Source organism: Eleutherodactylus coqui, chromosome 5 (assembly GCF_035609145.1).
Source record: "Eleutherodactylus coqui strain aEleCoq1 chromosome 5, aEleCoq1.hap1, whole genome shotgun sequence".
NCBI lineage: Eukaryota > Metazoa > Chordata > Amphibia > Anura > Eleutherodactylidae > Eleutherodactylus > Eleutherodactylus coqui.
In genome coordinates, this window is record NC_089841.1 from 141,965,927 (window position 1) to 141,982,627 (window position 16,701).

The following is a 16,701-nucleotide window of genomic DNA, read 5'->3' on the forward strand; positions in this document are numbered from 1 at the left end:
AGGAAATAAATCGCGGCCTGTTCTGTTTCACTGTTTTTCCGCAGTGGAGGTCTTCTGTAATATAGTATTAATGAAGACCGCAGAAAGACACGCGTTTTTCTGCAATCACCAGTAGGGTGTTTTTGTTTACCACCGTGGTACTCCTGCTGTGTAAATCCATGTGCATACCGCGTTCTGTCCGTGGGCATGAGCCCTTAGGCGACTTATCAAAGATGCTATTGCCCGCTGCTGCACTCTACAATTGCAAGTCAGATTCTTGTTTGAAAAGACGTATGAAAAATGAAACCAATCGCTTCACTTTTATTTTGCAGCAGGTTTGAGATTTTCGCCAAAACCTCTGGAATAGAAACTGAATCTTCCCACCATATCACAAGGCTTGTATGACTTTCCCAGGCTCTGAACAGGTGAATTCCAGCTATTTGAATTAGGCAGTTCACATGATCCAAGAAGCGTGGTGCGTGTTTTCCAGCTCCCATAGGAGTCTATGGAAGGCATGCACCAATCGTAGGTCAGGTCCTGTCTTTTCTAGCAGCACAGACCTTAGATGTGAGTTTGCAGTCACATGTCCTATTTTTGATAGGCACGCAAAAAGCTTGCGCCTAAAATTCCTTCCATTGGTTCTAATAGAAGCAGTTTCTGTTCGCACCTCTACTGCCTTTTCCATGCACTAAAATAACCAATAAGTATATACTTCTCTCCCTGCACCTGTTCTGTATGGATGCTTGGTCCTCTGTGCCCGTTTACAGGACCTCACACGTACTGCAGCCAATAACACAGCGATCAAGTGCTGCAGCGCCTGTGATGTACTGTAAACGTGGCGGGAGCAGGCCCACGGGACACAGGACTAGGTGAGTATATGGCTTTGTTTTAGTTCATGGCAAAGGCTTTTTACCTTTAAGCTATCCCTGACAACCCCTTACCTTTTCTTAGCCTTTGGGTGGGGAATTAACATCTGACAGGCTGCTTTTATTTTCTTTTCCAGTCTGGCATTTTGAAACTTGTAACTTCTCATTTCCCAACAGTGTAGGAGTATGTAGGCTTGCATATTTTTTTTGGACAGTGAAGAATTTTTTTTTCAGTTGGGATTGGGTAGAGAGAACCCACCTCCGCTATTGGTTGTATACAGGTTTGCGTTTACTAGAAGTATGCTGCCAACACAATAGTTGAAATGCTGTTTTTGGTACTGGCAGTGATAAATACCAGCACTAATGCACATCTAATGTAGGCCACCTGCAGACGGCCAGTCAGATCCCACTGCAAGAATTCTTGCAATGGGATGCGGGCCTGTGCCCCTGCAGCTCACCCACTCCCAGCATCTCCTCTTCTGTGATGTGCCAGCTGCCATGTCTGACATTTCTGTGTGGGCCTCTGTGCGAACATGCTGCGATTTGTTTTCACACGGACAAATCGCGGCTGTGTGCATAGGATTGATTGCATGCGTGCAATCTTATAGCAGTGGGCATGGGCAGAAATTCTGCAGGAAATCCTGCTGCGGAATTTCCACCTGTGTACATGGAGCTGTACTGAAGAGTACTCTCCCCTGCCTTTCTAGTGGATGAGCAACAGCCAGTTCTTTATATGTACATACACAACCAGGTCTAGTTCCCAACTGCAGCAACCAAGGGGTTGACGCCAATCCTAGCTCTTACAGCACCTGAACTTAATTATAATTAACCATTTTACGTTCTAGGCCTGCGATTCGTTTCATTACCGGGCGAAGAGGACATTTTTCCACTGTAGAAATGGATATGCACTTGGGGGTGAGGAGTGTCATTTATTGCTAGGAAAGGGTGAGGTAAGGAGACTTGTCAGACACTTTATACTCCTAAGGCCACCCACACACAGGCCGTTTTTACCACAGTGCTTCCAGTACCACACTAAATTACAGTACAACGCTCCCATTAATTTCAATGCAACCGCTCAGACAGCCAGTCGATCGCAGCGATTTTCAAGTAGGGTCTGTTCTATTTTTGAGCCTTTAGCGCTTCTCATTGATGAGCACTAAAAGCCAGCCAAAAACTAAAGTAAATCGCAGCACTTACCACAATGCTTGTGGGAGGGAGGACCAACTAATCTCTACGTGCTGATGGTGACTGCTGCTGTATGTAACTATAAGCCAGGTCAGCCTGCTGTGTACAGTGAAAGAAGGGGCCCCGATGGATGCAGGCCAAGTGAAGGGAAGAAATCTGATGGGGCATCACTGGCAGCCAGCTCCCCTCTTCACAGTACAGAACTGGCTGAAACCACTTATTACATACAGCTGTAATAACCCCTGGCCCTTTAAGGCAGTGATCCCCAACTCCAGTCCTCAGGGACCGCCAACAGGTCATGTTTTCAGGATTTCCTCAGTGGTGCACAGGTGATGTAATTATTGTCAGTGCCTCAGACATTGCCACAGGGGTTCTTACTATAGGGGATCCTAGAGACATGACCTGTTGGTGGTCCCTGAGGACTGGAGGACCCCTGCTTTAAGGTATAAAAGCATGAATTAGATAGCCAACCATCTCCTTTTCCCACCCTCCTTGTGTAGCAATAAATAACACACCTTCCCCATAGCATGATTTCTACACTCTAACTCATTGTATAAGAATGTCTTTCAGCTATTGCTGTAATGGGATACATGGCTTAAAAAAAAAAAAAATCTGCATGTGTTGGTTATAGTCCTTAATTGTATCTCACACCAGATATACCACCCTCAGATATTGAAGTGCACACAGTTCCAAGGTGTTCATTCTACTATCAAACATCACAGGAATTAAGACTAGTGCCTTTTCATATGGCAGTCTTAAAAGGAATGTGTAAGTCACTTTGTATTTTTTTAAATAGAGATTGTAGCAAAAAAAAACAAACCTAAAAATCATGCATGTTTTTCATTTGGAGCAGAACCTGATATTAGGCTGTCATCCTGATCTATAGAGAAAGCTTTGCAGCAGTGATCTCACTATCACAGGCAGGATTACACTGAAAGGTGGTAAACACCTACATGTAGATAGCACAGGATCCACAATACTACTCCCCCACCTTACAAAATGACCTCTGCACGGGGCACAGAACAGTGTGCCTTCCTGTCCATTGTATGAATGGCCCATGGGGTTGCTGTAAAGCATCTCACAAAATGCTGTTAAATGTAGCCCAGCCCCCATAATCTACAGCCAACACAAAAACATTGAAAAAAATTAAAGCTGTTTAGTTTTAATGGGAAAAAAAACAACTTTAGTGATCTAGTCACTTTAAGTTGGAATAAGATGCACCCAATGGAAGATGTACATGCCTCATAATAAATTGTGCATCTTTAGTTAATGTGCAATAAATTAAATAAGCCAGCTATAACAGTCACTGTCTGCTGTAAGTTATAGTATATTTGTTGGGCCATGGGTGACCCTGCTTTTTCACTAAAACCCATAACCATTTCCATGTCAAAAATAGCATAAAATTGAAAATCAAAAGTTTAATACCGCCTGCACACGGAAGAGCCGGAGCCCACGGCAGCATCCACACGTATCTATATTTTAGCTTCATCTGTACTGCGGATGAACCCAGTGGCTCACTGTCGGACATACACGGGCCAGCTTTTTTCTTTGCAGATACACACAGTCGCTAGACGGTTACACGGACTCTGTGCTAAAATGAAGTATGCTGCAGTTTTCCCTCCGTTTTCGGAAACCGCAATTTGTTTCCGCAAGTGTGCTGGAAAAAAGCATTTTTCCACAGCATGCTATGGCTGGTATTTGCTGCAGATCCCTTCCACAAAAATCTGCCTGTGTGCAGATGACCTCAGACTGCGCTCATATGGGTGTAAAAGCATTTCAGACACAGAAATACACACTGTTTGTGCAATTGAAGTGTGTGTACAAATGCACCGCATGTTTACACACCTACAAAATGACATTGTGTTTATATACGCAGGGTTTTCTGCAAATCAGGTTTGCATTTGTGCCAGCCCACTGACTTCAATGGGCTCTCGCAGTGCACAACATAAAAGTCACGTCATGTATTTTTTTTTCATGTGATCGCACATCACATGAAAACTATGCTCATGTGAAAGAGCCCATTGAAATCAACTGGTTCTATTCACTGCATATTGAACGCACAATAAGCTTGTGTAAACGAACACACACAAAAAAAAATTGTGCACCAAAATTTGCAACCTTTTCCTGCCAGAAAGCCTTGGATCTTTTGTAATTTATTCTTTAACAGACTGAAGCAGTCATTAATGCAAACCATAGTTACTAAGAGTTGTGCTGCACTTACCCAATCATTAAAATCCGTGTCCTAAGGCAAGCTCCAGGAGAACAGAATTCATAGTTCTCCAGCATGATGGCAGTCCTATCTCCCTTTTTTTTCTTGCGCATTAGTATGCAAGTTACACAGAGAGCCCCGGCCCTGGTTACACTTTGTGCAGCCACTTCCCACCCCCAAACTTGGCAATCTTTAAAACCTTTTAAATCTGCGGCACAGCGAGTCAAGGGACATATGGTACCATAGTACAAATAAAATGGAATCTATTTACAATAAAAACTCCAGATAAATTATAGTCCAAGGAAGAGGCAGGCAGTTTAGCATTAGATTAGTTCACTGTGAAACAAAAGCTTAGAGAAGTAGGCAATTCCTTTTTTTCCTCCTCATCCTCTGTTCCTTTTTCATGCCGTTGAGGGCAATCAATGTGGCTTCTCTAAAAACATTATCTACATTTTCCTGAAACTTTGCTGAGCATTCGAGGTACTCTTCAGCGTGTATACTTTTACATGTTGCTTCACCCTGGTAGGGAACAAAAAATACAAATAAACATATATCCATACATTTCAATGTGTCTGTCAGAACCATTCCCAGGCGCTTGGCCGAAGGACATTTGTACTCGCGGTGCCCATTACATGTACTGCCTTTAACATCCAGTTACCTCTGGCCGCAGTGGTGTTGTGAACAACAAAATTTGACTGCTATGCAGTAAAACCGGGCTGTCGTCAGCAACAAATCCAAGTTTAATTTGAGTGGTGACAATAGTTGTTTGTGTCTGGAGACCTAGGGATGAGCACCTCAATCCTGCCTTAGTGGGGGCCCATCACATACAACAGTCGTCAGCCCTAGTACTGGTTCTAGGCACAAGGACTGCTCAGATAATCCTCAGCCGCACACAGTAAGCATGTCACAACATTGTCACACTTCCATGGCCTGCCCAATCACCAGATTTATCGCCAATAGAACATATGGGATCATCTGGGATGCCAACTTTGACAACCTACGAGTCTGCATGCCTCCATGCCCGCCCGCAATACATCTTACATCCAAGCTACAGGTGGTCCAACAGGGTGCTAGAGGCCTACCTTTGGCCAAATGCCCATGGCCGGATTATCGCTGCGGAAAGCACAGTCAGACACCCACCGTGATTTCCGCAGCAATGTCAGTCCATAGACATGTTGTGTAAAACTACTCTCCTCCGGCCAAAAGCGGAAATCAGCTGTAATTTTCCGCTCTCGGGGGGGAGAATCGCAGCATGTTCTAATTTGTGCGGAAAAACGTTGACCGCAATGGAAGCCGTCCGTCCCACGATACTCCGCGCCGTGGGCACAGTGGAAATATCGCGGGAATCAATGTCATGCACTGCACTGAGCATGCGCACCGGTTTGCCAACCAACACTCTCATGGCGGATCCAGACAGTTGAGTATGGGGTCTTTGAGGGGAATGGCGGATCAGATTTTGCAGGGGGAATCCGACCCGGCCATGAGCATGAAGCCTTCAAGGGGTGAGTTTTCCTTATAATATCATTTTGCTCTTATATTGTAATCACTTATTATAATCACATGTATAAAGTTCCATTGATTCCGACGCCTCCTTCTAGGGGGTTTGATTTTTGAGCACATGTTCCCATCAGTGCAGGGATTGTGATTACACTTTGCTAGTGAACCCCTCACCTACAAGCCCCTTTTTTTTTTTTTTATTACTTCCAGACCAAGACTCTGAATTCAACACAAAGCTTGATGATGATGATTAAGGCCTCCTGTCCACGGGGGATATGTCACTGTTATCAGCGCCGATAATCCGGCCACGGGGACCACAGTGACCACTTTCCATAGACCAACTATGAAAAGCGCCGCCCATAAGCAGACAATCATAGCAATTCTCCGCCCTCAGGATTAAAATCGTGGCATGCTAGCGATATTCCGTCCCAGCTGTGGACAGGCAGCCTAAAGGAACAGTTACACTGTGCAATGATCTCATATTTGTGCTCAGGCACTGCTCTGTAGAAACCATTGTATCACAATGGTTTGTTGGCGGCACAGCTCCCCTGTGGAAACAAGGGGGTGTACTGCCAGCAATACTGCAAATGTACAAGGATGTTCTGATCATAAGGAAACTTGCAATGATTGATAATCCATTTAGGTGTAATTAAATGGAGCACCACTTGGACTATTTACTACTCACAGAAAGTTTAAAGAAAAGTTAGGAAATGTTCAGTTTACATGCCATGGATCATCCACATGAAAAATTTACAATACAAGCCATGTGGATTAAGTTTTAACAAAGCTCAATAGGGTTTGGGGGAAAAAAAACACCACATCACCGGCCCCCAGAATCAATATGCTGTGTGGATTTTAGGCTGGATTCACACGAACGTATATCGGCTCGGTTTCTACGCCAAGCCGATATACGTCGTACTCATCTGCGGGGGGGGGGGGGGGCGGGAATGGAAGAGCCAGGAGCAGGAACTGAGCTACCGCCCCCTCTCTGCCTCCTCTCCACCCCCTCTGCACTATTTGCAATGAAAGGAGGTGGGATGGGGCGGGGCTAAGTTCTGATAGTTAGCCCCACCCCCATCCCGCCTCTCCCCATTGCAAATAGTGCAGAGGGGCGGAGAGGGGGCGGGAGCTCAGTTCCTGCTCCTGGCTCTTCTACCCCCCCCCCCCCTCCTGCAGATGAGGACGACGTATATCGGCTCGGCGTGAAAACCAAGCCGATATAAGTTCATGTGAATCCAGCCTTAATGTCAGTTTATGCTGCAGACTTCAGTCTGAATTTCAACTTTTCAAATCTACATCAAAAGCCACATATAACTATAACACGGATCCACAGCATATAATGCAGCAGAAATTCTGTGCAGTGTGAACATAACCTACACTTATCACAGTGATGGTCTCTCCAATGTTTTCAGGGGGAGTGCACCATAGATCTCTCCTGGCCACGCGCCTCCATGGACTGCCCATTTACACAAATAGTCATTTGACTTTTATGCCTGCACAAGCTGAACGATGAATAGGTGAACTAATTATTTTTTGTTGTTGAGCCACTGGCAGGAATTACACTGAATGATAGTTCAGATTCACACAATTCAACAAGAGAGTCTACACAATCGTTTTGTTTAAAAAAAAAAAAAAAGCCCAAAATCATGACCCCGTGCCTACTTTAAAGGGGTCATCACATGACTTTAAATTGCTTCACAACCACTCTGACTGCAACGGTCACAAGTCCTGGTCAGAAGCAACCGCAAAGGACATAGTGGTTATACAGCAAATTAAAAAGTCATGTGAAAACCCCTTTAATGAAAAGGTTAGCTCTTTATATTAGCTGGATCCTTCAGGCCGATGATACAGTTCTGTTTTATATTCTGTATCAACTTTGCAATGGTCTCTTCTGAATCATAGCAGTCACATTAGGCCAGGCTCACATGGGGTATATGATTACCGCGTATTACGTGGGCACTGAATGCCCGTGTGATACACGGTTGAGATATTTTTATATTGACTTAGGCAGTTCCGATCACATTAGCATGTCGGAATTGCGTAATACTCGAGCGCTAAAAAGAATGCTGCATGTTCCATTTTGCTGCATGTATACGCGAGATAGAGCCCATTGTTCTCTATGGTCACGTATATATGTGCACCCATATGCAATTACATTGTGTATGGGCCACGTGTATTCGTGCTGTCGCTTCATGACGGCAAAGGAAATTAAAAAGAAAAAGTAACAGATGCCCGTTGGGTCCATTGTGCCACACTATGTTTATACCATCAGCATTTTCCAAGAACATATTCCTATCTGCCCCAGTGGACCTTAATCTATTTAATCTATATTCACATTTGCACTTTCCCCAACAGAACGGTAAAGGTGAGAACGCCATAGAGGATACTGTATTACCTGGAAGTATGTGATTGGTTCCTGCTGTGAAGACTTCAGCTTGCGCAGTCGCTCCTTATCCATACGCAGATCTGTTTTACATCCAATCAGGACAATGGGCACGCCTCGGCAGAAGTGATGCACTTCAGGATACCACTAAGAGAGAGCACAACCAGGGATACACATTAAGATTTCACCACCCACTAGAAGGGGGCGTTCACACGTAGCGGAATTGGGGCAGATTGTCTGCAGTGGAAAATACTCAGCAAATTCTGCAGCAAAAAACAAAGTCAAAATCTGCACGAATCCGCAGCACGCTTCATCCCTTCAATTGAAAGTGTGTAATCTGCTACGGATCCGCACCGAAATCCACTACGTGTGAATATACCCCAATGTAAACTTTATTATAGTAGACATAGCACCCTCTGCAGCTCAGTAACAACGAAACCCATTAGACTAAACAAAAGAATAGCCATCTGCACAAGCAGAACAGCCGGCAGCCTGCAGTATATTCCCCTGACAAGATCAGAGCCAAGAATTTAAGATTTGGCATCTAGAGGGCTAAGGAGAATCTGAAGCTATATGCACATAACTGGAGAAAAGGCTCATGATCAGCCATCCACTGACCACACTAGAAGGACCATAGCATGTTATGTAGCAAGAACAGATTGTATACTAATCCACTTCCCTAAAAGTAAGCCCTAGCACGATTCTTGGGGGGGTTTCGGGGAGGCTTCAAATATAGGCCCTACCCCCAAAATAAGCCCTAGCTGCATTACATTAACAAAAAAAAAAAAGGAACACTATCTTGCAGGCTTGGTCTGGGTCCTCTCTACTCTCCGGAGCACTGACGCACTTCTTGCAGCCCTCGGCCACCCACAGAAGATCAATTCCTGGTTACAGGATTCATAAATCCCACCTCCAGAAATCAATGGCTCAGATTGGTTTTTGAGTGCTGCTCAGGAATAGAACCAGGAAGCGATCTTCTGTGTGCAGATGAGGGACCTGGCCAGGCCCACTAAGTATAATAAGACATCCCCTAAAATAAGACTTAGCACCTCTTTTGGGGCAAAAAATAATATAAGACAGGGTATTTTCAGGGAAACACAGCATACATGACAAACCCTAGACAGCTTTACCTTCATTGTGGCAATCTGCATAACATACCCAAGTCTCGGCACACCCCAGATTCATCCTGCTACTTGCCAGTACATTGATAAGCAGAACAAGTAATTGATATAAAACATCCTGGAACTCTTACTTCTGTAATGTATCTAGAAGTGAACAAACCCTTCCTAAGGAAGGCAGCTATATACCATCAGAATATATATTCCTCCTCACTTCCTATTTGTCAAGAGCACTTCTGCTAGAAGGCGGCAGAAACAACCCCTAGTCTAGGCTGAGCTGCAACAAAGTAAAGCCTATGGCCAAAAGTGGCGCCATTCCTGGAAGATGCCGCTTATCTCTAAGCCTTTTAAGGTATATTACAAAGTAAAGTTTCATGCACGTGTGAGATCGGTCCAGGTAACTCAGGCAGATACAGCACTTGTAATTTCACATGAAACTTACATGTGCACGTGATGCCATTTTTGTTTGTCTTCATAGCAGTTCCCATACCGAGGAATGGGAGAAATCGCCCAAAAATTGCACATGTAGAGAGGTGTGGGGTAAAAAATAAATAAATAAATAATTAAAAAATTGCACGTGTACCCCGTTTCCCCGAAAATAATTTTTGCTCCAAAATATTTCTTTACATATACAGCTGCCTGGACTCTATTTAAAAACCATGCTAGGGCTTATTTTCAGGGAAACATGGTATATGCACCCATTTAAAAAAAAAAAAAAGGGGTTACTTGTGTAACGCCAACTTATTCACAAGTAATTTATTACCCGCCACCAAGCTGGGTACTTCGTTTACAGACTTCTGAAGGATGGAAGGCTGAGTCGACCTTGACTTGGCTAACCTGAACCTAGCAGGGATTAAACTTGCAACCTTCAGGTCGTGAGCGAGAGCGTAGGACTGCATTTCTGCTGCCTTAACACTCTGCGCCACACAATGGGTTTTTCTGCATGCATCACCCATGTAACCCACCCTGCAGACGACCAGCCATAGCAGGTATACGCGGCACAAATAGATAGCGGTGCTCAAGAACCTCACCTTTATTAAAACATTGTCAAAACTTGTAGGACTTGTAACATCAAAGCAGATTAAAACCAAATTTACATCTTGATAAGATAGAGGGCGCAATCTGTCATAGTCTTCCTGTCCTGCAATAGAAGAGAACATAGGTCATAGAACACGGCATGTATAACTGGATACAGGAGCAGATACCCCCGGTACGGCTACAGAACAGATGCAGGTTTTATTTCAATTTTAGAGGATTTCATTATGCACAATTATTTGATTTGTAAACCATTATCATCCTACAGTTGCAGCCTGGTCTCACACATACCACATCTGCCTATCGCTCGTTTGGCCATCAGCTCTCACAAACACCCCCCCCCCCCCCCCCCCATACATGTCACCCCTTCCCCACTGAACTATAAAACTTAATGCCAGACAATCCTGGCTGTTCCCCGATCTTGCCAAAGTGCCTACAACAAGCGCAGCAGGTCTCTTCTTGGTTGAGATGGAACTGACTGTCCAGCTGTTGTGTGGAGGTAACCAAAGCCAGGGCTACACAGTAAGCCGCAGTTCACCATCTTTGATGGCAATCATAACCGCCGCAGTGCCATTATCAGGCAAAGAGGAAGGCGGGCATCATGAGTGAGGGACTGTATCATCTTCATACTTTCGGCTCTTTGTTTGGATGGTTAGAGTGAGGGAGCTCATCCCTTTTATGATATATAAATGTAGATATCTGTCCTGACTCAGGGTTACTTCCCAACTCCAAGACAGGTGCATATGTCATGGTAATCCGAGTACTGCCACAACTGTTTAACCCCTTAAATGCCACGATTAACAGTGACTGCAACCTCTAAGTGGGGGTGCGCCCCTGTCAGTTTTTACCAATACATACATATTTTCTAAAAACACAAATTAAGTCAAATGAAGCCTATATATAATTTTACTTCTAACAACTTTTTTGTAGGAATGGGTTTCTAACTTTTGGTATGGGACCCTCATGATTTCACTGTATACCCCTGGCTGGGTGGTCATATTCTCATTAGATATAGATCCAAGAATATAAGGCATGTCTGACCCTGTGTTTTACAACACACTACAGGAAGCGTGATGGAGGTTATGCAACTTTCACATGTAGAGACTGCTATCATCCTGTAAGTAGTAGGCAATACAGACCTAGTCAGACATGCCAAGGCTTTGAATTAAAAAAAAAAAAAAAGTTTATAGTGCAAGAGGGTGTCCAATAATATTTAGAAAAACTAAACTTCTATAGCAGATTCTGCTTCTAAGTATGGTTGTAACAGACTGTGCTGCAAGCTGCTTAGATCTGTGCACTAAAGGACAGAGCGCCCTGTGCCATCTCCTAGCCTCCCAAATCTACAGTGCTGTAGAGTGCCGCCTCCCCTACTTGGTACGGGAGCCTAGGAGCTGGCACAGGATGCCACTTCTAGTATGTAGATATAATCAGCCTGCAGCACCATCTCTGCTAGTATTTAGAAGCAAAGTCTACCCCCATCAGTTATTCAAAAAACTTACTGTGTGTGCTCGGCGCCATCATTGTTTTACTATATAACTGGAGGTACATGTTAAACCTAACATTTCTGGCATATGAAGTACTGAATCACAATACGATACACTACAGAACACTGTCTTTACAGGCGGTATCCTTTATAACTACGTGGACCCACAAGGGCCGACATAGTTTACTGCTAATAGCAGGTTACAGATTCTCCCACCCTGACCGGGCTTGCGTAATTATCATTCCAGTGCACAATGTCCTTCAAGGTTCTTGCTTCACAGATGTGGCGGAATTTTAAGAGCTACTTATACCAAATCACTTAGTCTGAATGGGTTACTGAAGGTTTGGAAAAAAATGGCAGATTGTGCTCCGATGCATCAACTATTGCATAAGTCTCCCAAAGTATGCAAACTGCCATGTAGAAAACTGTTCAGCGAGGACATTTCTACATCCATGAGATATCTGCATGCAGACATTTAAGAAAGTGGGTTTTTTCCCCCTTGATACTTTTCAAATTCAACATCTGCCCAAGTGAGGGTATTTTTTTTCTTGACCTCTACTAGAGAGCATCACAGGTTAATGTTACCGTCAGCCAACGATGACCTGGAATGTGAATTGCCACGTCTACACAATAGACTAATCCATATAATCTACTGCAGATTCTAATTGTGTCCAATTGTTTCAACCATGCCAAGGCCCATTCACACAGGACGAATGTCGGGCAAACGATGCCCAACACTTGTCCCTGCGTCTCCGTGCTCCTGCATAGGAGTTAGAACAGCTGGCTGGATGACGGAGCTGCCAACAGGAGATTTCTCTCCTCTCGCTCACCAGCCCCTCTCCATTGAGATAACACAGCGCCGTTCACTACTGAACAGCCGCTGTTTAAACTGGACGATGAGCTCATTGTTAATCTTTTATGCCACGGGAAGGGTGGGGGGGGTGGAGCACAAAAGGTCTCTGTGATGTGCCTTATATTAATGATAGGCTCACCGCAATCACAGCATGCCGTGACTTTAATCCCGCGAGCGGAAAATTGCTATGATTTTCCACTTGTGTGCAGTAGGCTGCGCTTTCCTATGGAAAGCATGTCATGCGAGCTCCATGTGCGATTTATCGATGATACCTCGCCAATAGACAGCCTTAGGTCGGCGACCCTGCGTACACGCTTGAACTGTATTGTGCATGACCGCGGCTTCCCGAGTAGACTTAGAGCAAAAGGTCAGGATTCAATAAATACAGTTCTTGGCACTAAATATACAAGTACTTCCAATCAAGTCAACTAATTTTACAATTATAAGTTGTACCCTTTTATACGAAACGGACTACTCCCGATACAATGGAGTCCCAATATGGTACACTGCTGGTTCACATCCACCACATGTAGGGACGATATTCCAGCTTTGTGTATTAATTCTGGACTGTGCAGGTTGGGTCAATAATTTACAGATCTAAGAGAAAGAACAAGTACACAGCTAATCCGGACCTCTGCACAGAATAGCTGCAGCCGGAGAGAACACATAATATGGGCATTAGAGGGTTTATTTAGACAAGCAGATTCTCATTTGCACAAGCGAGTGAGGTCACTGCTACCCTTGTTCGCAGCCCGCATAGACAGATGCATTGTAGGCTCATCCACAAGGGAATCCTTCAGTCTGTATAAGTGAACGAGAGGGACTGAACAACTGGTGTTTAAACCAAACAAGCCAACTATGGTTTTTATGCCAAAATAAAATGGCTGAGCGAAAAGTGAACGAGTCTCAGTAGTCGTTCAGTCTAAATGCAAATGACTCAATTATTGTTCACTTTTGCTTGTTTTAACAATGGTTAGATACGGCTTTGCATGCAGCTTGTGTAGCTCAGGCTTAGAGATGCATCAATTGTTCATGGTGTCATGTAACCATATGTGAGCGACACAATCACACAAAATTCACATGTGTTGGAATTGGGTGGCATGTTACCCCCCAATATGCCCTCAGCATAAGGTAGCTCCTGTAACCCCGATTACACCGATATGTCTGCGGTGTAAATCTGTACAGGAGTTTTGGAAAAAATGGCATTACTAGCAGGCAAAGAACTAGTCTTACGTATTCATTAGCTGCAGGATAGCCACACCCACTCAGCCCTCCAGCCAATGATTGGCAGCTCTCGCTCTATAGTAAGAGGTAAACGGCTGTCAATCATTGGAGGATAGGGTGGATGTGGCTAGCCTGCAGCTCATGAATATCCAGGACTACAAGTAATCCTCTGTGTATGTGCTGCTACTGATAAAATGCAAGTTTCTCCAAAATACTGCACAGATCCACACAGCAGACACATCACTGTAATCAGCGTCTGGCACTACCCTGTGCTGCCCTCAGATGGTAACAGTCACTTTAATGCTTCTACTTTTAACCAAATATGTGAACGTCACTATGTTAGAGATGGCAAACATACATATCAAAAATTTCAGAAGCCAGATAATAAACCACCTCTATAAAAGGGTGGAGAAAAGTAAATCCCTTAGAAGTACGAATTTGCAAGTGTATAGTCTGAAAATACCCAGCTGAGACCGAATAGGTTATTGCCTAGTAATGAGCGCATGAGAAGTGGGTACCAGTCTCAAGTAGATGCACACAGTGGACGTACCCCCAGCACATCTGCTTCACTGCTTTCTCCTATGGCCTCGGAGAAAGGAGATTAAAGACATAATAGTCATGCCTTCTTGTGGCTGGGACTTTACTAAGACTTTGTAGTTGTGTTTGAGCATCAGCTGCAGTCCAACAAAGTCTTAGCTGCCAGCAACAGATTGCACTCCCAGGTTCTGGAAAGTCACACTGGTCCTACCCATGAAGAACTGCTGGATTTCAGGCATGTTATAATCAGAATCTTAAGTATTAAGGTCCTAAAAAATTGCTACAAAATATTAACAGCCTGCCCTTAGGGCTCCTGCACATGGGCGGATTTGATTTGCAGAATCCGGGGCCGGCAGCTGCCCACGGATTCTGCAGCAAATACCGCTCATAGCCTCCTATGGAGACCCGCTGATACCTGCACATGAGCGGAAGTTTCTGCTCATGGCAGAAAAATTGCAGCGTGCTTCATTCAGAATCCGCACTGATGGCTTCCACTGAAGTCAATGGAAGCAGTCCGTCCCACGGCTATTCTGCAGTGATCCTAGCGACGGCGCAGCTTTATCTGTACTGCACGTGCGCCGGCACAACGGCTGGTGCTCCCGCAGTACAGCTAAAGAAGAATCCGGACAGGTAGTGGTGTCACCGACGGGGCACAGGGTCAGATCCCGCATGATACTCGGGCTGATAGCTGCCCGAGTAAATTGCTTAAAATGCAATTCTAGGCGACTGTCATCATACGTAAACACAGGACCAGACCGGGCAAGTGAGCGAGAACCACTCATTTGTTGGAGTCTTTTGGTTTTAAGCTCACCTAAAAACCAAGCAACTGTCGGCCCATTTAAAGAGCTCTGAACCACCAACTGTTTACTCCTATTGGAAGCCTCATGCTGCCAGCGCTCCCCAACTTTCGATTTCCAGCGGCCTGGTCAGGTGTGACGCCGCTGGTCAGGTGATGTGAGGCCACTACAGGCCGCTGGGAACCGGAACCGGAGAGTGCTGACTGCAGGAAGCCCAAGGAGGGAGGTGAGGGGGAGTGCCACACAGTATGAAGTTAGCTGCGGATACGCAGCTGATTTCCAGTCAAAATCCACACCAATGGTACTGAATTTGACTGTTTGTTTGGATGCGGAAATGCTGTAGAATTTGCTCCGTCTTTTTTGAAACAGCCCTATACTTTTTATAACGGAGGTAAAAATCGTACGCAGTCATAAGCCCCACCCATAACCACACCCCTCTGCCCCACTTTGACCCTGGGAAAATCTGGTCACCTTAGATATAATATATATTACATACACGGTTTAACCTTTTAAGTGAAAAAAGATAAAGAGTACAGTTACTCTAAGGATTACATCCAGCTGTCCAGTTGTCAATATTCATCTGGCCATACTTGTCTGATACAGTAGAAGCAACTATCCAGATAATTAGCATAAAAAAAGAATCTTCATTATTAACGTGACCTTGCAGAGCTGCAAAAAGCATTAGTAAGAACTTGCCACACTCGTCACGCTGACCATATACTTCCTGTCGCAGAAGGAAGCATAAGCAATGTTGGTCTGTGTGTCGGCGACCTCAGAGGCATTACTCATATGAGCTGTGTGCAGATATCACTTCTGTATTATGGCCATTTTAAATAGACTACCCCACACAACGCAACATCTGAACCAGATATGGCTATTGGTTAGGCCGTCTTATGTACTTAGTAATGCATTAGAACCACCAACAAGTATGGTGGTCAACATGTTAGGTTGCTTGGAACACAAAAGTTCACATAACCGTGCAGCTCTGTGGATTAGAAAATCATTTGCTTATATGCATAGAGGCCTCTTTCACCTCCACCGTTCAAAGCAGATTTGGGATGGTCGACATTATCTGGCACCTACAAGGAAAGCCATCACCAACTTAAAGGGGTCGTCTCATCAAAACAACTCTTTTCCATACACCCCATTAAGGCATATGGATGTCACAGAGGACATGCATGGTTGAAGCGTCTTCGAGCAGGAACAGCCAACTGTCAGGAGTTCCTGAAGCCAGGCATGCAATCATCAGCAGATCCCCAGGTCAGCATCTGAAAGAGGGGCATCCTTACAAGGGTTGTCGCAACTTAAAGCTGTTTTGCTGCAGATCCATACATTGTTCAGTGGTCTGGTTAGTACTGCAGGCAAAGTCTCACTCACTTCAATAGGACTCAACATGCAGTACCAATCCTGGCCATGGCACAATGTACGGAGCTGCAGCAAAAACAGCTCAAAGTGAGACAACCTCTTTAAGGTTAGTTCCATGAGCAGAGTTTACTCGCTGTATTCTAATATTACTTTAAAGTCAATAAAATATT

General features: G+C 44.6%; 1 protein-coding gene across 1 annotated transcript in view; it reads right to left on the bottom strand.

Moving 5' to 3' along the window:
• Positions 1 to 4,167: 4,167 nt before the first annotated feature.
• RHOF (ras homolog family member F, filopodia associated) overlaps positions 4,168 to 16,701 on the bottom strand; it is a 33,356-nt gene continuing 20,822 nt past the window's right edge. Inside the window, exons 3-5 of the mRNA XM_066603289.1 lie at positions 10,269 to 10,378; positions 8,132 to 8,266; positions 4,168 to 4,758 (exon numbers count right to left, since the gene is read on the bottom strand). Of these exons, the coding sequence (XP_066459386.1) occupies positions 4,591 to 4,758; positions 8,132 to 8,266; positions 10,269 to 10,378 (413 nt within the window). The 3' untranslated portion in view covers positions 4,168 to 4,590. The remainder of the gene's footprint in view (positions 4,759 to 8,131; positions 8,267 to 10,268; positions 10,379 to 16,701) is intronic.